This window comes from Corythoichthys intestinalis, chromosome 9 (assembly GCF_030265065.1).
Source record: "Corythoichthys intestinalis isolate RoL2023-P3 chromosome 9, ASM3026506v1, whole genome shotgun sequence".
NCBI lineage: Eukaryota > Metazoa > Chordata > Actinopteri > Syngnathiformes > Syngnathidae > Corythoichthys > Corythoichthys intestinalis.
Window position 1 is genome coordinate 57,361,072 of NC_080403.1, and position 27,483 is coordinate 57,388,554.

The 27,483-nt window shown below is 38.9% G+C and overlaps 1 protein-coding gene across 1 annotated transcript in view; it reads left to right on the plus strand.

Moving 5' to 3' along the window:
• The window catches only part of LOC130921626 (sortilin-like), a 47,290-nt gene that overhangs the window by 8,284 nt on the left and 11,523 nt on the right, over positions 1-27,483 (plus strand). Inside the window, exons 2-12 of the mRNA XM_057845724.1 lie at positions 7,609-7,671; positions 9,542-9,615; positions 9,695-9,797; positions 15,356-15,517; positions 15,644-15,717; positions 23,495-23,544; positions 23,615-23,742; positions 23,808-23,952; positions 24,062-24,217; positions 26,104-26,216; positions 26,293-26,395. Of these exons, the coding sequence (XP_057701707.1) occupies positions 7,609-7,671; positions 9,542-9,615; positions 9,695-9,797; positions 15,356-15,517; positions 15,644-15,717; positions 23,495-23,544; positions 23,615-23,742; positions 23,808-23,952; positions 24,062-24,217; positions 26,104-26,216; positions 26,293-26,395 (1,171 nt within the window). The remainder of the gene's footprint in view (positions 1-7,608; positions 7,672-9,541; positions 9,616-9,694; positions 9,798-15,355; positions 15,518-15,643; positions 15,718-23,494; positions 23,545-23,614; positions 23,743-23,807; positions 23,953-24,061; positions 24,218-26,103; positions 26,217-26,292; positions 26,396-27,483) is intronic.

Here is a 27,483-nt window from a genome sequence, read left to right on the forward strand (position 1 = left end):
ATTTCGCAGAATGTAGGTCGCGCACAAGCTTATATGCACAAACACACACAAAAAATTGTGCCAAGTTACTGTGCACGGCCTCAATGGTTCTCTTTTAGCTGTCGTGAAAGTCTTGTCCTGCAAATACACAGGTTGCTCTAAATTAGGGGCGTCAAACTCATTTTGGTTTGCTGGCTACATGTACAATTACCGGACTAGTTTATTTGTAGCCAAATAAGTTAACTCGCTGGCTGCCATTGACAGTGCTCGATGTCTGTGGCACAGAAAGATGAGCATTCACATTCAGTCCTTTCAGTACAGTATAAGTGAATTGGACGTCTATTGTTGTCAATGACAGGCAATGAGTTCATTATTTGGCACTTCATTTGTCATTTTAAATTACTTACGGGTCACTTCCTGTGGCAAGGCAAGGCAAATTTATTTATGTAGCACAATTCAACACAAGGCAATTCAAAGTGCTTTACATCACATGAAGATCATAAAAACCACATTTAAATCAATACAGCGTAAAAACCAAGACAATCAAAATAGGAAATAAAATTATACATAAAAATTTAGTGACAAATTTGACAAATGACAAATTTAATCACGAATAGAATAAAAATAAATAAATAAAAATAAAACAAAAAGTACTACTGCTAATAATAATTAAAATCAGCAATGGAGATAAGCACAAGAGGAATAGAAAGCAAGTAGATTGAAATATATAGACAGTTATGGATATGCAGTGCTAAACAAAAGCGTTTTTAGTAGAGATGTCCCGATCAATCGGGTCCGATCACGTCATTTTCAAAGTATCGGAATCGGCAAAAAAATATCGGACATGCCTTTTTTAAATATATATATATATATTTTTTAATTAAATCGTTTTCTAGTTGTATTTAACGTTACAGACATAATATGTTACACTCATCCAGAGTCTTTAGTTTAGGCTTAAGGTAGGGTTATCAAATTTATCGCGTTAACGGCGAGAATTAATATGTTTTACATTTATCACGTTACAATATTTAATGCAACTAATGCATGCGCTGCACGACCCACTCACGCATTGTCGCGTTCAATCTATAATGACGCCGTTTTACCTATATATAGGGCTAAAAGGCAGCGTAAAATGAGTAGAATGAATTTTGGCAATCTTTGAAGCCTTTTTTTAAATGGCTAAAGCCTTACAATCCTTCTCTCAATAATTAGAAATATCGTGGGAAGCAATGTGGGGAAGAAAGGTAGTAGTTGATCTTTTTCTTAACACCCTATGTTATTTCCCAACGCAGAGACGATATATCAATTGGTGCCACTACGCACAGTCATGGTTGCACTTCCCATCGTGCATTTGGGCAGAATAGTTAAATGGCTACAGTATCATTTACTGAAAGCTCAACAAATACACTAAATGGCAATATTTAGTCACAATATACAAAGTCACATTTATCCTTTAAGAATTACAAGTCTTTCTATCCGTGGATCCCTCTCACAGAAAAAATGTTAATAATGTAAAATCCATCTTGAGGATTTATTGTCATAATAAACAAATACAGTACTTATGTACTGTATGTTGAATGTATATATTCTTCCGAGTTTTATTCATTTTTTTCTTAATGCATTGCCAAAATGTATGTAATCAGGAAAAATTATCGGGAATGATTGGAATTGAATCGGGAGCAAAAAAAAAGCAATCTGATCGGGAAATATCGGGATCGGCAGATACTCAAACTAAAACGATCGGGATCGGATCGGGAGCAAAAAAACATGATTGGAACGACCCGAGTTTTTAGCCCTGATTTAAAGGAGCTAACAGTTTCTGCATACTTCAGAAGTTCAGGTAACTTGTTCCAGAGGTGAGGAGCATAATAACTAAATGCTGCCTCACCGTGCTTGGTTCTTGTTCTTGGAACATGCAGGAGACCGGTTCCAGATGACCTCAGGGGTCTAGATGTCTCATAGGATTCTAACAAATCAAGCATGGATTTTGGTCCAAGGCCATTAAGTGTTTTGTAGACGAGCAGTAGTATTTCATAGTCTATCCTTTGACTCACTGGAAGCCAGTGTAGCGATTTCAAAACCGGTGAAATGTGGTCCAGCTTCCTTGTATTTGTGAGGACTCTGGCTGCAGCATTCTGTAGTAGCTGCAGTTTCCTGACTGATTTTTTATCAAGACCCGTAAATATACCGTTGCAATAGTCCAATGTGCTGAAAATGAATGCATGCAAAAGTTTTTCCATGTCTTGTGAATTATGAATCGTTTCCTGTGCTTTTTCAGGCATTTCTGAATTGGTTCTGGTTGTTGTGGGGCATTTTCAGGTTACTACCTGTTGATATGGTCTCACTTTGGGGGCTTTTTTTGGGTCACTTCCTTGCAGTGGGGGACTGGGGGAGAGTGGCACGGGAGTCATTGAAAGACCGCCTCTTTTCACAGACGGTGTTGAAAGCCAACCAGCCAGGTTCACTACTAATATTCACAAAACTTGGCCAAAACCTATTCAGTGTAGTGAATTTACAGTACCACAAAAATGAGAACTGTAAACTGTAGCCAGATCAAAGTTGACATGCAGGACTTTTAATTCAAATTTGCTATACATCTGTACATTAAATATGCATAATTTTGAGGATGGGAGTAATCAGAGAGGTCTACTACTTATATTCACTAAACCTGGCCAGAACTTATTCAGAACTGTGGATTTACAGTAGGCCTGAACGATATTGGGAAAAACTATTGCTGCGATTTTTTTTGGGTTTGCGATATATTGCGATATTATATTGCGATATTAAAAAACTTTTTTTTTTTTTTCAAGATATTTTCACAAGATGACTTAAATAGCTGTTTGGAAAGACTTTAGATCACCACAGTGTACAGTCATCCCTTGTTTTTTGCGGTTAATGGGGACCAGAACCAGCCGCGATAAGTGAAAAACCGCAAAGTAGCCCACCCCCCCCCCATTTTAATTTTTTTTTGTGTGTGTGTGTTTTTTGTGCCCAATGTATTTATTCAGATTTAGCATTGGAAAGAGATACATACAGGTTGACCCAAAAAAAAGTTTACACTCAGTTGACTGCTTGTTTAAAAGCCACTGAAACATATCTAAATAGGTTGTCATGCTTAGGTGATTCATTAAGGTCACTCAATGCAGCTGGTAATCTCTCGTCTCTACAATTCCTGTGCTTCTGCTGAAAATGAAGAAAACTTTAGCTGTACCTGAATTGCTGCGTGCCGGTCTGACACCTACTGATATTACAGCAAATCTGAGAAGATCCAGATGTGCAGTCTACAAAGTTAAAAAGAAGCTGAAAGATATTGGAACAGCCTCACGAAAACCTGGGTCTGGAAGTGCCGATCTGTGCCGACCAAAAAGTTGATCGACAAGGTGATATGTGGCCACCCCAGAGTCCAGATCTCAATCCCCTGGATTATAGCATATGGGCAACTGTGGAGGACAGTGCCTGTAAGAAGCCACAAACTGCTGTGGCAGCCTTGGAGAGGTCCATTGTTAGATCTTGGGAAAAGATGACAGCATCCTACATAAAGAAGCGTTCCGCAGGCGCCTGGAGGCTGTTGTGACACTTAAGGGAGGACACATTGAAAAATAGACTTTACTGTACATGTTCTTTACAATAATGTATAATTTGTGATTCAATTCTAATTCTAAGATGAATAAACATGGCATTTAAGTTGTATTATGGCAGTGTAAACTTTTTTTTGGGTCACCGTGTATAAGACATGTTTTTTTCTCACACCCCCCCCCCCCCCCCCCAGTGATTTAAAAAATGTATAAAAATAAATGGTTTTTAAGCACTTCAAATTTCATAATTATGATGTTTTAAACATAACTGTCCAACCAAATCATTTTTGAACAAGAATAAAGTACTGTAGCAGATAAATGCTTGGCTTTATTAAATGCTTCTGTTTATCTACTTTAGCTGTGATCGTTGAAGTGACATGTAGAAATTTCAAACTCCTCATGATCACTTCTGGCATTTAAATGTCTCCAACGTCCCCACAGTACACACATTCATTCCAGCGCGGCTTCCTTGCAACTGTTTAACAAGTTCAACGATGATTGACAGATGCCCGTGTGAAGTCTGCTTCTTTGGCCAGATCAAAGCCATTGTTGTGCCGCAGTGACTGAGAGGATCAAAAGGCTGGGAGAGGGAGGGTAGGAGGCTGTGCGCAGACCAGAAAGTGAGGCGTATGTGGATCAAAAAAAAAGAAAAACTATCGCACGTGCTCGCGATGGGACTATTGCGCACATGCACATCGCGATGGCGATGTTTAAACGATATATCGTTCAGGCTTAATTTACAGTACCACATAAATGAGAACTGTAACCTGTAGCTAGATCAAAGTCGACATGCAGGACTTTTAATTCAAATTTGCTATAGATTTGTACTGTAAATATGCATAATTTTGAGTATGGGAGTAGTCGGAGAGGTCCACTACTAACATTCACAAACCTTGGCCAGAACCTATTCAGGATTGAGGATTTACAGTACCACAGAAATGAGAACTGGAACCTGATCAGAGTATAGATGGAGGGCTTTTAATTCATTTTCTGAATATTGGTAGAGTAAAAATGCATAATTTTGAGTATAGGAGTAGTCAGAGAGGTCCACTACTTATGTTCACTAATCTTGGCCAGAACATATTCAGAATTGTGGATTTACAGTATCACAAAATTGAGAACCGTAACCTGATCAGAGTATACATGTAGGACTTTAAGTTCATTTTTCTAAATATTGGTATCGTAAAAATGCATAATTTTGAGTATAGGAGTAGTCGGAGAGGTCCACTACTTATATTCACTAACCTTGGCCAGAACTTATTCAGGATTGTGGATTTATAGTACCACAAAAATGAGAACTGTAACCTGATCAGAGTTTACATGTAGGACTTTTAATTCCTTTTCTAAATATTGGTACAGTAAAAAAATGTTGAGTATGGGAGTAGTCGGAGTGTTCCACTACTTACGTATATTCACTTACCTTGGCCAGAAACTATTCAGAATTGTGGATTTACAGTACCACTAAAGGTAACTGTAACCTGATCAAAGTACACTATACATGTAAGGTTTTTAAATAATTTTCTAAATTTTGGTACAGTAAAAATACATAATGTTGAATATGGGAGTAGTCGGAGAGGTCCACTAATAATATTCACTAACCTTGGCCACAACTACCATCTACTAAAATGACTTGTTGCTGAGTGGAATCGCATAATATTGTACTTACGTACAGTGGGAGAAAGTATTTAGTCAACCACCAAGTGTGCAAGTTCTCCCACTTGAAAATATTAAAGAGGCCTGTAATTGTCAACATGGGTAAACCTCAACCATGAGAGACAGAATGTGGACAAAAAAAAACAGAATACTGTATCACATTGTTTGATTTTTAAAGAATTTATTTGCAAATCATGGTGGAAAATAAGTATTTGTTCAATACCAATAGTTCATCTCAATACTTTGTTATGTACCCTTTGTTGGCAATAACGGAGGCCAAACGTTTTCTGTAAATCTTCACAAGCTTTTCACACACTGTCGCTGGTATTTTGGCCCATTCCTCCATGCAGATCTCCTCTAGAGCAGTGATGTTTTGGGGCTGTCGTTGGGCAACACCCACTCCCTCCACAGATTTTCTATGGGGTTGAGAGCTGGAGACTGGCTAGGCCACTCCAGGACCTTGAAATGCTTCTTACGAAGCCACTCTTTTGTTGCCCTGGCTGTGTGTTTGGGATTATTGTCATGCTTGAAAGACCCAAGGCACGTCTCATCTTTAATGCCCTTGCTGACGGAAGGAGATTTTCACTCAAAATCTCTCGATTCACGGCCCCATTCATTCTTTCCTTTACACAGATCAGTCGTCCTGTTCCCTTTGCAGAAAAACAGCCCCAAAGCATGATGTTTCCACCCCTATGCTTCACAGTGGGCATGGTGTTCTTCGGATGCAATTGAGTATTCTTTCTCCTCCAAACACGAGAACCTGTGTTTCTACCAAAAAGTTCTATTTTGGTTTCATCTGACCGTAACACATTCTCCCAGTCCTCTTCTGGATCATCCAAATGCTCTCTAGCGCAGGGGTTTTCAACCCAGTCCTCAAGGCACACTGTGGGTCCTGGTTTTTGTTCCAGCCGATCCAGCAGAGACAGTTGAACCAATGAGGCTTCTGCTAAAACAAGCCACACCTGACTGCAATCAACTGATTGCACTTGTAAAACACCAGATTGGGGAAAAAGTGTTGTCATCTTGTTTGGTAAGAATGAAATCCTGCACCCACAGTGTGCCTTAGTGGAATAGGTTGGGAACCCCTGCTCTAGCGAACCGCAGACGGGCCTGGACTTGTACTTTCTTCAGCAGAGGGACACGTCTGGCAGTGCAGGATTTGAGTCCCTGACGGCGCATTGTGTTACTGATAGTAGCCTTTGTCACTGTCACTTAGGTCATTCACTAGGTCCGCCCGTGTGGTTCTGGGATTTTTGCTCACCATTCTTGATATCATTTTGACGCCACGGGGTGAGATCTTGCATGGAGCCCCAGATCGAGGGAGAGTATCAGTGGTCTTGTATGTCTTCCATTTTCTAATATTTGCTCCCACGGTTGATTTCTTTACACCAAGCGTTTTACCTATTGCAGATTCAGTCTTCACAGCCTGGTGCAGGTCTACAATTTTGTCTCTGGTGTCCTTCGACAGCTCTTTGGTTTTGGCCATAGTGAAGTTTGGAGTGTGACTGACTGAGGTTGGGGACAGGTGTCTTTTATACCGATAATGAGTTAAAATAGGTGCCATTAATACAAGTAACGAGTGGAGCCTCGTTAGACCTCGTTAGAAGAAGTTAGACCTCTTTGACAGCCAGAAATCTTGCTTGTTTGTAGGTGACCAAATACTTATTTTCCACTCCAATTTGGAAATAAAGTCTTTAAAAATCAAACAATGTGATTTTCTGTTTTTTTTCCACCTTCTGTCTCTCATGGTTGAGGTTTACCCATGTTGACCATTACAGGCCTCTAATATTTTCAAGTGGGAGAACTTGCACAATTAGTGGTTGACTAATACTTATTTGCCCCACTGTATGTGACTGTGCATGTAACGCACATGTAGATAGAGGGTTTAAAGATCAAGCGACTTTATTCCGTTTTCAGAATAACGCAAGCACACGGAAGTCTACTGCCATTCCGCTCGTTGCATTTACCGTAATACTTGGATTATGCGGGTGCACTAATTCTAGGGTCTACTCCTTGGACTATGGGCCCCCTCATGGTATGCCAGTCCGCCCTTGCTTCTTTGTCAACTCATTGGCTGCTATTGACTGTGCTGGTCGTCCAGTCCATTTTGACCAAGAAGGGGCAAATGAACTAATGTAATTGCGGATACGAAAGTAAGCCAAGTGCAGTAATGCATGCTCTCGATCATACAAATCTATGGGTTTATCGCGCCGATGTCAAAGTAAAAACACGTGATTTTGCATGTATGGATTGAATGAGCTACAGCGTGCAACCCCGCGGGCCAGATTGGACCCTCAGGCAGGCCGCTTCCGGCCCGCGGGCAGTACATTTGACAACACTGCTCTAAATGATAAGATGATTCCAGTAATTATCTTTGCTTATTTGTTTCCTCTTCCCGCAGTTCAACTTTAAAGTGAGGACCATGGGGTCTCTGTCACTTGCATGGGTGGGAGATGAATCTGGGGTAAGTGTGCTTTGCGTGACAGTATTTATTTTATGTGAATATAAATTTTAACTGTAACAATTAAAGACCAGACACTACTCGAACTGTTTTGTTTGGATTTGTTTTTTTTAATGCTTGCTGTAAGATGTTACAGATAGTGAATTTGTTCTGATTCAGGTTGACGTCATAAAACCTTCTATCAATTGTACCCCAAAAAAAAGTTTTTCAACATTGGAAAAAAAAAATGTACCGAAACACTTTTTCTCGCCAACACCAGAGGGTGCTGCAGCACCCTCACCATACCACTTCTCGCGCCACAGAAGACAGCTGCGGCTTATAGACCCTACTCACCTACGTCACAAAATGACGTGTCGCTGTATCCGGCCGCCATATTGTCCGTCATTTTTTAGCCCTATTCTCAATGGTTTCAATTAGTCGTGCAATTTATAGAGCAATTTATGGAAGCCCCGGTGTTATCTGACGCTGTAAACTCATCGGATGCGTTCCATAAAAGGCGTTATGTGGAAAAGCTTCAGTTTATCCATTCGCCAGATCCATATTTCATGCCTAAATCGATGTTTTTCGACCCGCTGTCTTCGCCGTATTTGCCTGATATCTGCTAGCTACCCTGATATTTACAACTATCTTGTCCACACAAAATCAGCCAATTCTCACCAAAGTTTGAAAAACTTTAAGAGCTTGGAGGCTTATAAATACTTCGTTGCTGGTTGGGTGAAACAGGTCCTCGTCCACGAAAATTCGGCAGAAATCTATCTTGTGCTCGGGAAGGTGAGTTACGAAATTTTCAATTCAAAATCTTTTGTTCTTGCTAACATCCACTTTCAAGTCTAATGTATTTCATGTCGTTTGTCAATGGAGCTAGGGCTTTTAATGTTTATATGGTTTAGCGATAGCACTCTCACTACATACATATATAATATGTAATAAATATGATGTGCGACAGCACTACTCCAGATTGTCCCTAGTTGAATTTATTTTTTGGCTTTTGACCTCAATAGCGAAATTGTAAATTAATTGTATGACAAATGCCTTATTATTCCCTTATAATTAAATATTTTCAGGTAGTTCATTCACAACGTCTGAGTGTATGTTGTCGGCGATTAGCCTAGCAATGATCTTAATTGTGGTTGTCAGCTCAAAACCCTCTAAATATATATGAAATGCATCTTACCAGATATAAAATGACTACTACATAATCTGTGGTAATCGTTTGTGGCCCAGTTTTCTCGTCGAATTGCAGCAGCCCATCTCGCTCTCCTCTACGGGTCTCTCGGAATCCGGTAAAACTTCAAGTCTCTCCGTCTATCTTCTCTGTTATTGCAACCGACCGCCACACACGCCTTCACCATTTTGATTATTAATGTTAACGAGCAGAAAAAGACGCCATAATAGGAAGAATTTATGTAGCGGTAATGCATCAACAGTGACGAGTTGACGGACAATATGACGTGGGGGCGTGGTTGTGACGTCATGTGAGTAGGGTCTATAGTCCGGTGCGGCTTATCAAAGACACAAATGCCGTTTTCGTGTCAAATTTGGTGGGTGGCGGCTTATAGTCAGGTGCGCAACATAGTCCGAAAATTACGGTACTGTTGTTACATCACCACTTGCTGCTCGTCACTTTATCACTTTATTCCCAATCTGTGTACACTGCAACATGTGTAACTTTTTATATTAACCTTATTGAACTTTTGCTTCTTTTTTTTGTGCTGCACGTTTTGGTGAAGCTTCAGCTATTGTTGTACTCTATACAGTGAAAATAAAGGCTGTCTAATGTATCTCTTTTATTCCTTTCTATTCTAATTCATGCCCACTTGAGTGACAGTGACCAACAAGTTCATGGTTATCATCTCTCTTTTTCCCACGCCAGGTGATTCTGGTGTTGACCACATTCCAGGTGCCTTTGTTTATGATGCGTTTTGGCCAGTCCAACCTGTACAGGAGGTGAGCGCTAACACGAGCTAAAGCAATATTTTTTTTTCCCATAATTGACTTCAATGAAATGCCACTTTTTGTCTGTCAGTGAAGACTACGGGAAGACATTCACTGATGTGACCCACTTGATCAACCACACCTTCATCCAGACAGAGTTTGGTATTGCTGTCAGCCCGGATCACTCTGGCAAGGTGGCTCTCCTGAAAAAACAAAAACAAATGCAGTCCTTCAAAATACGAAATTAATATGTGACTGAGTCGATGTGATGAAACGCATTTCACGTGTGAATCGCCTAATATGATCCAAGCACGACTAAAAACTAGGGCTGTCAAAATTATCGCGTTAACGGGCGTTAATTATTTTCTAAAATTAATCACGTTAAAATATTTGACGCAATTAACGCATGCACTGAATGACCCGCTCACACATTGCCTCAAACAGATTACAATGATGCCGTTTATGGACATTAAGAGTGAAGAGAATGCCACCGGCCGCTTGGGGGCAGCGCCGTTCCATACTAATGTTATTCCTTATAAACGTGGGAGAATTAGTAGTTGTGAGACGTTTATGCTGTTGCATTGTGCTATTTGTGCTCCACACATATTTCTGTAAGTTTTCTTTCTTTTAGTGGCAATTATGTGTCTCTTGTTGTATTTTGGGTAAGATATGTACAGAGTAGGACTCTCCCAAACGACTAATTTCCTCCCGATTAGTCAGGTGACTATTTTTACGATTAGCCGACTAATCTAATATATATATATATATCTCAGGGCTGTCAAACGTTTAAAATTTTTAATCGAGTTAATTACAGCTTAAAAATTAATTAATCGTGATTAATCGCAATTAATCGCAATTCAAACCATCTATAAAATATGCCATATTTTTCTGTAAATTATATATATATTCTGTAAAATAAATTGTTGGAATGGAAAGATAAGACACAAGATGGATATATATACATTCAACATACGGTACATAAGGACTGTAGTGGGCGTTTCACTCTACTGTCATTTAAATCTGTCTATGCTGTCCTCACTCCGAAGCGTCTACTTTTTCCAAAGCTAGACAGCTAGTGAACGACGCCTTAATAATCAGACTTCTTCCTTTTTCATCTGATTTATTAATAAAATAGCCTCAAACCACTGTCCTCTTTAGACCGTAGTGAAACTACCAAAAAAAAGTACACAAGCATTGCATTAGCAACAACGTTAGCTTAGCACGCTATACAGGTTCACTAAACATAAACAAAAAGCGTCTCATACAAAAAATAGAGCATTTCGCTTACTAACAAAATACGTACATTCTTTACAACAACCATACTTACGGACAAATCTTGTCAATGATCATATAAGCACAACATTACAACGTAGGCTTCAGCCTGAGACGTCGTGCAGCCATATGAACCGGCAAGAAGACAATAAACCATGTCGCAAAGCGACCACAAGAGTTCGCTGTTAGACAGTACAAAAAGCCTTGCTGTAAAACTTACCAAAAGGCAGAATACTGTCTGAGCAGGACATGTGCGTTAATTGCGTCAAATATTTTAACGTGATTAATTTAAAAAATTAATTACCGCGTGTTAACGCAATAATTTTGACAGCCCTAATATATACATTAATTATTTTATTAAATAAAAATCCACGTTGATACGAGGCACATAAAGGTAACTTCCATTTAAAAAAAAAATCGTTAGAAAGTTGTATGGACTTCCAATCCGCTAGTTTGTTGTTTCTTGTTGTCTTCGAAAATTACACTTGGGTGATGGTGTTTCAAGTGTTTGTGCCACTGTGGTATGCGAGCTCAGCTTAGCAAAAAGTACACACAGTGGCACCCTCCATATTTTCCTTGAAATAATTCCAGGCTCTGGCTATTCTGGTCCGCTTTTTTGGCTTTATGCCACTTTCACGTGTCACCAATTCTGCCCTGTTTGGTAATTGGCGGTGTTTTCAACTCCTCGCCTTGTGAAGAGTGAACCGGCGGTTCATTTGGCTCGTTGTCGTCGGTTCGTCAGATTTCCTCCTCAGGAAGGCGGGGCCGTGCATAAAAACCCCGAGAGGCGTCGGATGGCTCTTTTTGGATACTTTTATTGACCAGAACAAAAACGTGGGGGATGCAGCCACTGAACTCCGCGGTACCCGCGCACTTTCCCAACTCACCGATCTCGCTCCCTCTCCCTCGCTCGTCCACTTTCTTCCTCTTTGCTCAATCTGACAATGCCAGTCACATTGAAATAACAGCGGCCCCCTTGGGGGTGCCAGTAACAACCGCTTGCATTGCGAGCGCCTGCCATTCTAAACTTTATCCGCGTGTAATTTTTTTTTTTAAACCAGTCATTACCCGTCGGCCGTATGTTTTGCCCGTCGATGCATTTACGTCATCGATGACGTCGACAACGTCGACTAGTCAGGGACAGCTCTAGTACAGAGATATATATGTTATAAAGGCGAGTGGACACAGGCGTTCTTTGGACCGCGCCATTTATTGGCATAAGCTTCGGCAACTCCTTCACATCAAACATAAGTATTATTTAGTGAAAGCACAACAAAAATATTATTCCTATCTCTCTCAAAAAAAAAAAAAAAATGTTCACAAAAAGAACAGCACTTCAGTCTATAGTAATGAGGCCCTATTCTCACACAGTTAAACAACAATCCAAAATGAACTGGCATTCCATATCAAAATAGTTATGCAAAATACACGTAAAACTTACTCAGACTTTGGTCACTCTATTCTTATTATTGTTATTTTTATTCTTATTATTATTATATTACCTCTACTTTTGATTGAAATTTTTACAAATTTTATTAAAACGAAAACATGAAGAGGGGTTTTAATATAAAATTACTATAACTTGTAACTATAACATTTATCTTTTAAGAACTACAAGTCTTTCTATCCGTGGATCACCTTAACAGAAAGAATGTTAATAATGCCATTTGTGGATTTATTGTTATAATAAACAAATACAGTACTTATGTAAAGTATGTTGTATGTACAGTATATATCCATCGTGTGTCTTATCTTTCCATTCCAACAATTATTTACAGAAAAATATGGCATATTTTAGAGATGGTTTGAATTGCGATTAATTACGATTAAATAATTTTTAAGCTGTGATTAACTCGTTTAAAAATTTTAATCATTTGACAGCCCTACTAAAAACACTAATAATAACTAGAGGTGGGAATCTTGGGGCACCTAACGATTCGATTGCGATCTAGCGGCATGAGTTGAACATGATATTTACTCTCGGTCCGTTCCTCATTGCTTCCTGAAGACCGTGCTGACTGTGTTTTATTTCCGCTTTACCTGGTATAATTCAATAATCGGAATTTGGATGTTTGTGAATCGTTCTCAAATCTTCCACGGCCGAATCGCGAATAATCTAACAATCGGAAATTTTGCACCCCGCTCATAATAACTATATCAAAAAGATACACCGATCACCGATAGGCTCTCACTAAGAATCGATTTATTGTTTTAAAATGGTTACACTGTTTAAAAAAAAAAAAAAAAAAACTGAATACGTTACGTCACAGCCTGCCATTGACAATGCTCATGACATTTAATTAATTTTGACTGGTTGGACGTCTAGCGCCGTCAATGGCGCTGAAACAAGAGCATTCACAGCCCATAGGCGTCATAATATATTGATGGGACACGGGGCTGATTAATTGGGGGCCTGCATTGTTGGCGTGGCTGTCAAAGCTGACCGAGTGGAATCACAAAGAGCTTTTTAATAAATTAGGGCTGTCAAACGATTAAAAATTTTAATCGAGTTAATTACAGCTTAAAAATTAATCGTAATTAATCGCAATTAATCGCAATTCAAACCATCTATAAAATATGCCATATTTTTCTGTAAATTATTGTTGGAAAGATAAGACGGATATATACATTCAACATACGGTACATAAGGACTGTATTTGTTTATTATAACAATAAATCAACAAGATGGCATTAACATTATTAACATTCTGTTAAAGCGATCCATGGATAGAAAGACTTGTAGTTCTTACAAGATAAATGTCAGTACAACTTATAGAAATTTTATATTAAAACTAGGGCTGTCAAGCGATTAAAATTTTTAATTGAGTTAATCACAGCTTAAAAATTAATTAATCGTAGTTAATCACAATTCAAACCATCTATAAAATATGCCATATTTTTCTGTAAATTATTGTTGGAATGGAAAGATAAGACACATATACAGTGCCCTCCATAATTATTGGCACAAGATGTGTTTTTTAGCTTCAAATTTTTTTTTTTTTTTTTTTTTTTCAAATAATATGGGACCTTAATGGAAAAAAAGAGAAAAATCCAACCTTCAATACAAGTGCATTTATTCAGTGGGGCAAAAATCTCACATAAAGAAATAATTCTTTGACATCAAATAATGTGTGTCACAATTATTAGCACCCCTGTGTTAATACTTTGTACAACCCCCTTTTGCCAACAAAATAAGGTCTGGGGACTGAGATGGCCATGGGAGGAGCTTAATTTTGTGTCTGGTGAACCATTTCTGTGTAGATTTGGCCATATGTTTAGGGTCATTGTCTTGCTGAAAGACCCAGTGACGACCCATCTTCAGCTTTCGGGCAGAGGGCAACAGATTTTGATTTCAAATGTCCTGGTATTTCAAAGCATTCATGATGCCATGTACCCTGACAAGGTTCCCAGGGCCTTTGGAAGCGAAAGAGCCCCACAGCATCACTGACCCACCCCCATACTTCACAGTGGGTATGAGGTGCTTTTCAGCATGCGCATCTTTCGTGGCACGCCAGACCCACTTAGAGTGTTTGCTGCCAAAAAGCTCAATCTTGGTCTCATCTGAAGCACACGGTCCCAGGCTTCAACCATCTCAGCGATAGATCGTAGTAGGAGGCGAGGAGGAGGTGAGCGAGAAGCAAAACTTGGGCAGTCCGCTAATATTTTGTTTTCTTATTGTTACCACAATAAAGTGGAGAAAGCCATCAACGTCTCATCTCCTTCTTTCCCCCCAACGTTTTTATATTATTATTTTATATGCACGAGAATTGCCGGATCTGCCAAAATGAACATGAAGTCTGATTATTATTTTTTTTTCAAACAATATCATCAGATAGACAAAAACATAAAATTATGTGCAAATGCCTGCAACTTCAAATCATGAAAATAATAACAGCCTATTTCTTACCAATCTTGTCATCTCAATGGGTCAGGCACATTGTTTGCATCCTGATTAGCGTCTGGCTAATACATGTTAGGTCCAACATAAAATTCCAACCTTCTCTTCTTCCTCCAACTCTTCAAAAACTTTGATCTCCTCCCTTGCGCTCGATCTGTCGCTTATATATCGCTTTATGAATCATTGTTTGAAGGGATTTGTATGGCGGCCGTATGGAGCGCTGCCATCGCTGTTCTCGATGTGACGTATCACTTCCGGGTTCGTCCCCTTTCAGGCTCAAACTTCGGAAACACGATTATTTTGCCAAATATACAACATATAAATTATTTTTTCATGCTTTATTTGTTGGACAATGTTTAATTACTTTAATTGTGACCCTATTTGGCATGTTATGAAATTACTTCACATTTGGTCTTTAATGTCAAGTATTATTAAGTCGATGGTCTTACTCTAGCAAATGATGCTCAAATTGGAAGAATATCTCAACAATTTAACAATACTGTATAATAGTTATTCCTGGATTAGGAATCTAAATGTATGTGAATTGAAATATATAGATACATATTTGATGCTTTCTTTTAGGTGATCCTGACAGCAGACGTGTCCGATATCGGTGGATTTCGACTATTTCGGTCACGGAACTTTGGCCGGTCCTTTGAGACGTCGGAACTCCCCTTTGAGCCCTTAATTCAGATGCTGTACAACCCCGGAGACTGCAACATACTTCTGACTCTCAGTATCCGGGTATCGACAATCACTTCAGCTATTCAAATCATAGAATTCAAACGGATGAATGTACTTATACACAAAGACAATTTTCAATGATACATTTTCAAGAAGATAGAATGATGTTTTTCTTCCTCCTGTTAGTTGGATTTGTGGCTGTCAGAGGATTTTGGTGCCACCTGGCGGAAGATTCATGACAGTGTTTGTCTTGTCAGATGGTGAGAACTCTCCTGCAAAATGTCACTTTGACCCACCGATATCAGGTTAGCTTATTACATCAATACAAGAGCTGTTTAAACAATGATTCAGAGTTCAACAGAAGATTTGTAACAAAACCGATCCATGCATTACAATAATGAACATTACAAAATTAATACCGCGCTGATATCGTCAATGAAAACTGAGAATTATTGTACTTTGCTTTAGTGAGCTAAGTTGTAGAGTGGTACCTCGACATAAGCAGATTTTAAAGGGGGGGCAGGGAGGGCCAGCCCCCCCCCCCCTTGTGGCTTAAAAGTGTCATTGCATGTAATTCACTTGCCTATAGACCCTACCCACCGACGTCACAAAATCACGTGCTCGCTGTATGGTTCCGCCCACTTGTCCGTCATTTTGTGTCTGTATTATCAATGGTCTCAATTGATCGAGCAATTTATAATGCATTTCATGGAAGACCCGGTGCTTTCGGATGCCGTAAACTCACTTGATGCGTTGCATAAAAGGCGTTATGTGGAAAAGCTTCAGTTTATCCATTCGCCAGATCCATATTTGATGCCTACATCGATGTTTTTCGACCCGCTGTCTCCGCCGTATTTGCCTGACATCTGCTAGCTACCCTGAACTGTACAACTATCTTGTCCACACAAAATCAGCCTATTCTCACGAAAGTTTGAAAAACTTTAAGAGCTTGGAGGCTTATAAATACTTCGTTGCTGGTTGGGTGAAACAGGTCCTCGTCCACGAAAATTCGGCAGGAATCTATCTTGTGCTTGGAAAGGTGAGTTACGAAATTTTCAATTCAAAATCTTTTGTTATTGCTAACATCCAATGTCAAGTCTAATGTATTTCATGTCGTTTGTCAATGGAGTTAGGGCTTTTAATGTTTATATGGTTTAGCAATAGCACTCTCACTACATACATACGTGTATGTTGTCGGCGATTAGCCTAGCAATGATCTTAATTGTGGTTGTCAGCCCCAAACCCTCTAAATATATATTAAATGCATCTTACCAGATATAAAATGACTACTACATAATCTGTGGTAATCGTTTGGAGCCCAGTTTTCTCGTCGAATTGCAGCAGCCCATCTCGCTCTCTTCTCTCCGGGTCTCTCGGAATCCGGTAGAACTTCAAGTCTCTCAGTCTTCTCCGTCTATCTTCTCTGTTATTGCAACCGACCGCCACACACGCCTTCACCATTTTGATTATTAATGTTAACGAGCAGAAAAACACGTCGTAAATAGGAGGAATGTACGTAGCCGTAACAGGGAAACATGATGTGTTGACGGACAATTGGGCGGCACCAGTCAGGAGGAAGGAGTTGTGACGTCACGTGGATAGGGTCTAATATATATATATATATATATATATATATATATATATATATATATATATATAAAGTTGTAAAGCAATAAAATTGTAACACAAACGGATGAAATAAACAAAAAAAAAAAAATTTTTTTTATATATGGGTCAAAATCATTTTTGAGCACCTTAGACGGTCATTTGCTTTGCATATAAAAAAAATATATATATATGTGTGTGTATATATATATGCATATATATATATATATAAATATATATGCACGTGTATGTGTGTGTGTATATATTTATATAGGTGTATATATATATAGGTGTGTGTGTAAATATATATATATATATATATATTGTAATATTTTAAAAGATGATATTTTTGGGGGGATTGAATGATCCAGACACAAATGTCCTAATCATAATATGGCCCAAACACAAAAAGGATTGCTTCAATCAAAGAAAACTTTTTCAATGAAAAGTTAAGTGTAAAAAAATGTTTTTTGGTTGAAATTTTTCTTTTTTTTGATTGAAGTGATTTTCTTTTTGAAAAGCTATATTTTTTTGAAGCAACTTTTTTTCTGATTGAATAATAAAGACAAAAATGTCCTAGCTAAAATGTGGCCCAAACACAAATCAATGAAAAAAAAAATGACTTCAATCAAAAAAACGGGGAAAAAAAAAAATCAATCAAAGAAAAATACTTTTCACATGAATTTTTTGTTTTTTGAGTTTCAAATTTGTTTTTGCATTCAAACACATTCGAATTTTTTTGGGGGTTGAAAATATATATTTTGATTGAAGCAACTTTTTTTGATTGAATAATACAGACACAAATCTATCTCCATATGGCTCCGCCCAGGGGATACAATTTTTGACTGGGGTAACTACATTGGCATGACACCGGCGGGCGTACCATATTCAATGGATGACGATCTTGGCGAAAAGTATTCCCTAAGCAGCCTGATGTAGAATTCCCCTCAAGAATGATGGGAAACAAAAAACGCTCATTGTCAACTTATTATTATAAATATTCTTGTAAGTTAATCTTATTGCTGACACTGCGTTTCGGGGTCATCAACATGTTGTGCCCCCCGACCCAAAAGCCAAACTCCGCCTATGCATAAAAGTGCTTCTGTCAACAAAATATTGAGTTTTTTTCTTCACTTTATTAAAAATTATTCATCTTACGAAATGATAATATGTACTACTATACAAGATACGTGATTCCCGCTCACAGAAAATTTGAAAAGTGGCGCCGTAATCACACCTTTACCGTCCTCGCTAAGACGTCAGTGCACATTTTAAGCTAGATGGCGAGTTAAACTCTGAAACGATGAAGCCACAAGTCCTTGTGTCTAACTTCCTTTGGTTGAAGAGCTTTGCGGAGTGAAACTAAAAATGTACATGAAATAAATTTGTCTCGTCCTAAATGACAGAGCAACGTAAATCGGCGGTTACAATTAGCAATAACACCGATACAAATGGTTAGCATCCATTAGCTTTTGTTCAAAACAGTTACCGGTAAGTAACTCGCTTTAAAGCAACACTTGGTAACTTATCAGTTTTGGTCAATGTTAGCGACGCAGGTGGACAAAAGCGGTACTGTTTTGCCGTTAGGAAGAATGCGTTTTCATGAAGACCAGCACACACCCGCACAGTGTCATAAAATCATCAAGCAATCAAAAATCCATCCCCCAGTCGCCTGCAGATGGATTAAACATTTCTGTTTCGAGCAGCTGTGTTAAGGATGAATTGTAATAAGGTAACGAATCCAGTTGTGGCAAAACAATAGCATTTCCGTTGAGGGGAAGGGTAAACTCATTGGTTGAGAGACCAGAGACGTCCAACCCGTTTGAAGTGGGAGGAATGGCAGCAAATGAAGGAAAAGCAACAGGAAGTGACCTTGAAAAGATCCCCAAATCAACAGGAAGTGACCCAAAATGAAAAGGAAGTGACCCAGTATGAATTGGAAGTGACCTTGAAATCCCACCAAAACAGGAAGTGACTCTCAAATGCCTCCAAAACAACAGGAAGTGAACTCATATCAACAGGAAGTGACCTGAAAAGCTCCCAAATTGACAGGAAGTTATTTGATATCAACAGGAAGAAGTGGCCTGATATCAACAGGAAGTGACCCAAAATGAAAATGAAGAGACCTTGAAATCCCCCCAAAACAGGAAGTGACTCTGAAATGCCCCCGAAACAACAGGAAGTGAACTCATATCAACAGGAAGTGACCAGAAAGTCCCCCAAATCAACAGGAAGTGACCTGATATCAATAGGAAGTGACCCAAAATGAAAAAGAAGTGACCTTGAAATGCCTCAAAACAGGAAGTGACTCTCAAATGCCCTCAAATCAGCAGGATGTAACCTGATATCAACAGGAAGTGACCCAAAATTCCCCCAAATCAACTGGAAGTTACCTGGGATCAAAAAGAAGTGACCCAAAATGCCCCCGAATCAACAGGAAGTGACCCAATATGAATAGGAAGTGACCTTAAAATCCCCCCAAAAACAGGAAGTGACTCTGAAATGCCCCCGAAACAACAGGAAGTGAACTTATATCAACAGGAAGTGACCAGAAAGGCCCCCAAATCAACAGGAAGCGACCTTATTTAGTACAGTTTGGAATGAATTAGGCCATTTACATGTAAAAAGCACTTCACCATATGGAAAAAAAAAACACATTATGAAAGACACACAGGAATGAATGAAGTTTGTATCTTGAGGTACCACTGTAGCTATTGCATAGTCTGGTGAATCTGCAATATGTATCAATAAGACCTGTTTTCTAGTAAACAGCATAGAGTACAGACATTTGAATCAGCCACTCACTCACATAGTGGCAGCCTTGTTAAAGTTGCTTTCCACCAGACATTCTTGCATCGTGGTGTTTATGTGTTTCTTGTCCTGTTTGTTATTCCAGCTGCATACAATTTCCCAGCTATGGCTGCATTTGCGCACCGGAGTTAACACGGGGTTGCGCCGTTAACCTGCGGTTGTTTTCGCGGCATTGTGGGAGCGCTGCCTAACCGCAGCTGTCATTTTGGCCTCTAAATACCGTAGGAACAGAGGCTTCTGTTAGACCCAGCCATGAGTCGGCAAGTTTTTGCAATTTACAGATATTGACTAGCAATCTTGTTCCCATTTCTTTCCGAATACAGTGGTACCTCGAGATACAAAGCTTCGGTACACAAAAAAAAAAATCACTTAACCAAGTTTATCGACGCCGTTTTCGCGTTGTATTGTGGAAAATTATTCAACATACGAAAAATAATTTGTACTGTAATGGATCCGAACAAAAAGTAACCATGTTTGTCTATACACTGCTGGCCAAAAGTACTGGCACGAGTGCTGCACCGATTAATCGATAAACTCGAGTAATCGATTAGAAAAAAAGATTAGAATTCAATTTTGCTGCCTGGAGTATTTGTTTAATTAAAGTTGCGTTGTTATGGTTTTAGGGCTGTCAAAATTATCGCGTTAACGGGCAGTTATTAATTTTTTAAATTAATCACGTTAAAATATTTAATGCCATTAACGCACATGCCCCGCTCAAACAGATTAAAATGACAGCACAGTGACATGTCCACTTGTTACTTGTGTTTTTTGTCTCCCTCTGCTGGCGCTTTGGTGCGACTGAATTTATGGGTTTAAGCACCATGAGCATTGTGTAATTATTAGCATCAACAATGGAGGGCTACTAGTTTATTTTTTGTTTAAAAATTTTACAAATTTTATTTAAACGAAAACATTGAGGGATTTTAATATAAAATTTCTATCACTTGTACTAACATTTATCCTTTAAGAACTACAAGTCTTTCTATCCATGGATCGCTTTAAGAGAATGTTAATATTGTTAATGCCATCTTGTTGATGTATTGTTATAATAAACAAATACAGCACTTATGTACAGTATGTTGAATGTATATATCAGTCTTGTGTCTTATCTTTCCATTCCAACAATAATTTACAGAAAAATACTGCATATTTTATAGACGATTAATTAATTTTTAAGCAGTGATTAACTCGATAAAAATTTTGAATCCTTTGACAGCCCTAAATGGTTTATTTTGAAAGTCTTTGCATTTAGTTTTATTTTAGTTTTTTTATGCGTTCGTAATTTAATTTTGACAGCCCTAGTATAAACTATCGCGTTAACGTGCGGCAATTAATTTTTTTAATTAATCACGTAAAATATTTGACGCAATTAACGCACATGCTCCGCTCAGACAGATTTAAATGACAGCACAGTGACATGTCCACTTGTTACTTGTGTTTTTTGTCTCCGTCTGCTGGCGCTTTGGTGCGACTGATTTTATAGGCTTCAGCACCCATGAGCATTGTGTAAGTAATTATTGACATCAACAATGGCGGTCTACTAGTTTATTTTTTTGATTGAAAATTTTACAAATTTTATTAAAATGAAAACATTAAGAGGGGTTTTGATATAAAATTTCTATAACGTGTACTAACATTTATCTTTTAAGAACTACGAGTCTTTCTATCCATGGATCGCTTTAACAGAATGTTATTAATGGTAATGCCATCTTGTTGATTTATCGTCTTAATAAACAAATACAGTACTTATGTACCGTATGTTGAATGTATATATCCGTCGTGTGTCTTATCTTTCCATTCCAATAATAATTTACAGAAAAATACGGCATATTTTAGAGATGGTTTGAATTGTGATTAATTACGATTAATTAATTTTTAAGCTGTAATTAACTCGATTAAACATTTTAATCGTTTGACAGCCCTAGTTTATAGGTATATTCAGCTGTTTTTTTGTGGGAATATGTAAAAAAACAACAACATTTGTTAAGAGCATCGTACAAAAAAAAAAAAAAAAAAAAACGTTTGCATTTTATAGCATTTAAGCTAGTGGACATTTGCTATGTAAATTAGCCAATTGTTCTGTTGTTTGTACATATATCCTCATTTATTTACCTTTTTATACTGTTTGAGGCTGTGCTCAGGTATTTTAATTTTTTATGTTCCCTATCTGATTACTCGATTATTCGAACTAACTAGTTCATCGATTAATGGACTTCTAAAATAATCGATAGCTGCATCCCTTATTGGCGCCCCTGCAATTCTGTCAGATAATGCTCAATTTCCCCTAGAAAATGATTGCAATTACAAATGCTTTGGTAGTAATATCGTCATGGATTTTGCTTGCAATGGAAAAACACAAAAGAGAATGGGGGGGAAAAAAATCTAGGGCTGCAGCTATCGAATATTTTAGTAGTCGATTAATCGATGAACTAGTTAGTTCGAATAATCGAGTAATCGGATAAGGAACATGAAAAATTAAAATACCTGAGCTGAGCCTCAAACAGTATAAAAAATAAAATCTATACAGCAAAAGAATAATTGGCTAAGCAAAAGAAAAATGTCATCACATGTAATTGACTTTCCGATGATTGAATTTGAAGGGGAATATCAGAATTTCGTGCTAGTTTAGCCACTCCAGAGCCCTGAAACTAACAAATATCTGACAAACTGCTTGGAATTTGTTGAAATCAACTCCACCGACCAATTAAACCCCGCTAACTCTTAAGATTAAGCATAATGTCAAAACCTCTGAATTTCGGGTTATGGTTAACAGCATATCAGTGCCAATGTAAAACAATGCAAACTGACTGCACAAAATTGCAAAGGTGGTGGCGGGCGCGGATGCGCGGGCAGCCGTGCACATTAACAACCCGGAAGTACTCCTCTCAACACACACGCGGTCAATTTGGCCACAAAACGTGCCGGCAACTAAGCACTTTGCACTCAATCGGACTTACAACACATCCCACAGATGCTAAATGAACGCATCACCTCACGGCATAAATGTGCAACACGCATATGATGTATACAAAGCTTGCCAACTTGGAGCGATGACTGCCCGTCGTTGCTACGGCAAAGCTACGAAACGGCCGCGCACGTACGGGGTCCAACCTTTTGCTGATACCCTCCAGAATGAAGGAAAATACTCACCTTCATTCATGTATATCCACAGATCAACATTCCCTCGCAACGTCTCAACACTCGGCGCAAATGTCCACCCGCCTCAGTCCCACAACACGTGACGCGAGACCAAAACAGGAAATAGCTAAGAGGTTGTCATGGAAACACGTACCGGGAACCTTTTATTTTAGCATTTTCTATCCATAATGCTCTTCGTACATGACTACAATATTCTTCATTCTACATACGTTATGAGTAAATAAAAAAATAGGAACGCAGAGACACTCAGGAAACTAACTTTTATCAGATTACTGGTGGAGAAAAATGAACGTGTTAGATTACTCGTTACTGAAAAAAGTTATCAGATTACAGTAACGCGTTACTAACTAATGCGTTATTGACAACACTGGCCAGCACTGTAGGTAACTGCGATTGTTGCAAAATGTTGACCAACCTGTCATCCAGATTCACTCTTTAACTGTTCCTTGTTCTCATCTCCAGGGGTGCAAAGAATAGCATTTACTTTACGACACACTACAACGGATCATGCAGTAAGTGATGTAGATACACATGCAAGCACGCCTTCAGTAAAGCTTCATAAGACCTCCACGTATGTACCAGATGACAAAGGAATGTTGGAGTTGAGGAAAACGGCAGACTACGGCCGTAGTTTCCGGACAATTGCGAGCAGAGTTTTCTCCTTCGTACTCGGGGGACGCTTTGTTTTCGCCTCTATCATGACCGGAAAGGTGAGTGAGTATGGTGTTTTTGTTTTCCCCTGACAGTGACAACAGTTTGCATGGTTTTGAATTAGGACACGGAGCGCGTGATCCACGTGTCGGTGAATGGAGGAGAAACATGGAATATAGCTCAGCTTCCTGCTGTCAACCATGAGCAGTTTTATTCCATCCTAGCAGCCAATGAAAACATGATATTCATGCATGTGGATGACCCAGAAGGTTAGAACCCTTGCGCAGATGAATCATGAAGATATATAAGAGGAAAATAATAAGTGCAATAGCAACAATAAGTCAACAATAGATTATGCAAATGTTGTGTGTTGCTCAGATTCTGGGATTGGAACAATCTATGTGTCTGATGACAGAGGAACCGTGTTCTCCAAGTCTCTTGAGCGCCATCTGTACACCACCACAGGAAGCGACACTGACTTTACCGTCATTACTTCACTCAAGGGAGTTTACATGACCAGCGTACTCGCAGAGGGTAAGACAATGCTTTATTACACCGTTGTGAGAAGTGTTTGAAAACAGCCTTGTGCGCGGTCCACAAAGCTATAAAGGACCAGTAGTGCAAAAATTAAGAAAATAAATAAACAGTAAAAATTAAATGTGTCAGTAAAATGCTTCTATTTCAATGTTTTGTGGATTTTTTTCCATTTTTAATTCTATCGGTTTTTTATTATTTCAATGTCGATTTATTTATTTCAACATTTATTATTTCAATGTTGATTTATTTATTTCAACATTTATTTTAGGGCCAAACGACTAATTTTCTCCCGATTAGTCAGCCGACTATTTTCACGAGTAGTCGACTAATCTAATACATATGGCGGAAAACACTCAGGTGACTTGAAGTTCCGCTCTGAGAATCCCAATTTGGCCAAATTTATATTGGTTATTATATATAACCAATATATGGTTTTCGGCCATACATATATATGGTTTTCCGCCATATATACAGTGGGGCAAATAAGTATTTAGTCAACCACTAATTGCGCAAGTTCTCCCACTTGAAAATATTAGAGAGGCCTGTAATTGTCAACATGGGTAAACATCAACCATGACAGACAGAATGTGGGAAAAAAATCACATTGTTTGATTTTAAAAGAATTTATTTGCAAAACATGGTGGAAAGTAAGTATTAGGTCAACACCAAAAGTTCATCTCAATACTTTGTTATGTACCCTTTGTTGGCAATAACGGAGGCCAAACATTTTCTGTAACTCTTCACAAGCTTTTCACACACTGTTGCTGGTATTTTGGCCCATTCCTCCATCCAGATCTCCTCTAGAGCAGTGATGTTTTGGGGCTGTCGTTGGGCAACACGGACTTTCAACTCCCTCCTCACCCCGTGGCGTCAAAATAATAACAAGAACGGTGAGCAAAAATCCCACAACCACACGGGGGGACCTAGTGAAGGACCTACAGAGAGCTGGGACCCCAGTAACAAAGGCTACTATCAGTAACACAATGCGCCGCCAGGGACTCAAATCCTGCACTGCCAGACGTGTCCCCCTGCTGAAGAAAGTACACGTCCAGGCCTGTCTGCGGTTCGCTAGAGAGCATTTGGATGATCCAGAAGAGGACTGGGAGAATGTGTTATGGTCAGATGAAACCAAAATAGAACTTTTTGGTAGAAACACACGTTCTTGTGTTTGGAGGAAAAAGAATACTGAATTGCACCATGCCCACTGTGAAGCATGGGGGTGGAAACATCATGCTTTGGGGCTGTTTTTCTGCAAAGGGACCCAGGACGACTGATCTGTGTAAAGGAAAGAATGAATGGGGCCATGTAGATTTTGAGTGAAAATCTCCTTCCATCAGCAAGGGCATTGAAGATGAGACATGGCTGGGTCTTTCAGCATGACAAGGATCCCAAACACACAGCCAGGGCAACAAAGTAAGAAGCATTTCAAGGTCCTGGAGTGGCCTAGCCAGTCTCCAGATCTCAACTCCATAGAAAATCTGTGGAGGCAGTTGAAAGTCCGTGTTGTCCAACGAGAGCCACAAAACATCACTGCTCTAGAGGAGATCTGCATGGAGGAATGGGCCAAAATACCAGCAACATTGTGTGAAAAGCATGTGAAGAGTTACAGAAAACGTTTGGTCTCTGTTATTGCCAACAAAGGGTACCTAACAAAGTATTGAGATGAACTTTTGGTATTGGCCAAATACCTTTTTTCCACCATGATTTGCAAACCAATTCTTTAAAAATAAAACAATGTGATTTTCTTTTTTTTTTTTTTCCCACATTCTGTCTCTCATGGTTGAGGTTTATCCATGTTGACAATTACAGGCCTCTCTAATATTTTCAAGTGGGAGAACTTGCACAGTTAGTGGCTGACTAAATACTTATTTGCTCCACTGTAGGTGGAACAGTGGAGACGGTGATCACCTTCGACCAAGGTGGACGATGGCAGAAGCTGCGTCGACCCGAAAACGGCCACTGTGACGCCGAGACCTCCACGAACCGGCCGAACCGAGTGAGACGCAAACGACACGGTTGAACGTAACGCACGCAATTCGTCAGTCACGTTCCACTCTCAATTGTCTTTACAGTGTCGACTCCACATTCATGCCACTTACAGCACTGCCATGAAGATGAATGTCCCCATGCTGCCACTCTCACAGTCAAGTGCCGTGGGCCTTATTCTTGCACATGGTAATAAACACACTGATAAAGTACCAGTGTTGTTTTTTGCAACCCTTTTCATTTTTGCCTTAGCCTTTTGAACGAATTACTTATTAGTTTAGGGTTAGTCTTTGTCTGAATACTCAAAATGTTTTTGGCGATCCAAAGTCCAAAAATGAATAATAGACCCCAACGATTTGGAATGAATGTTGACAGATGAGCGCATGTCGTAGCCGACAGCGTTAACTTTGTCAGGCTTTTCTCATGGTTTTATTTGCAACCCGGGACCAAAAAACATGACTACTGTAAGCTGTAGCTGACGCCAGTAAAACCAAAACGACACCTCAACAGATTAAGAGGTGACTAAAGAGCTGAGCATATGTTTAGTTAATGCTAATGTGAATGTTACGCTAATGCTACAAGTTACATTTAAAAAAAAAAAAAAAAAAAAACCTGTCCTGTTCAGCTGTTTGACACGGAGAATGGAATGAATGAATGAATGAAATTTTATTGTCATCATCATCGGTATCATTGACAATTACAAAATGTGATATGATTTGCCCGAAGGAACCGAAGAAGAAGACAAAGGCGGACGGGAGAAAGCATATGCTTATCAGTTTCCCGTCCCCCGTACAACTAAAGACGCACATTCAGGCATGGAACATACATCAAAACTGTACAATAACACAATCAACAATCTGGGTTTAGTAACTCAGCGTCCAGTCAAGCAGCTCGATTAATTTCAGGGTGTACAAGGTTATGGCTTTGTCATGTCCCTGACATTTTTGCATCTGTTTGTTGTGGGAACATTTTGTTGTGGCTATGTGTGGCAAAAGTGATTATGTGTTATCACAGCTGGTGTGAGTAGCGACTTAAAATGCTTTTCTTATAAGGCTCTCAAAAGGATACATTGCTAAGGTGTACATGGTGGCAAGTTGGCAACAGTTGGCGCACACAAAGATCACTGTAACAGTTTCATCAGACATGAATGTATGAGGAAAATCAAACAACATGTTGTACATATTTTATCCCAAGAATAATGTCTCCACAACGAAAAACATGCTTAGTATTCGTTTTATACAGTATCTTTTCCATATACTCAGTAAACTAGACATTTG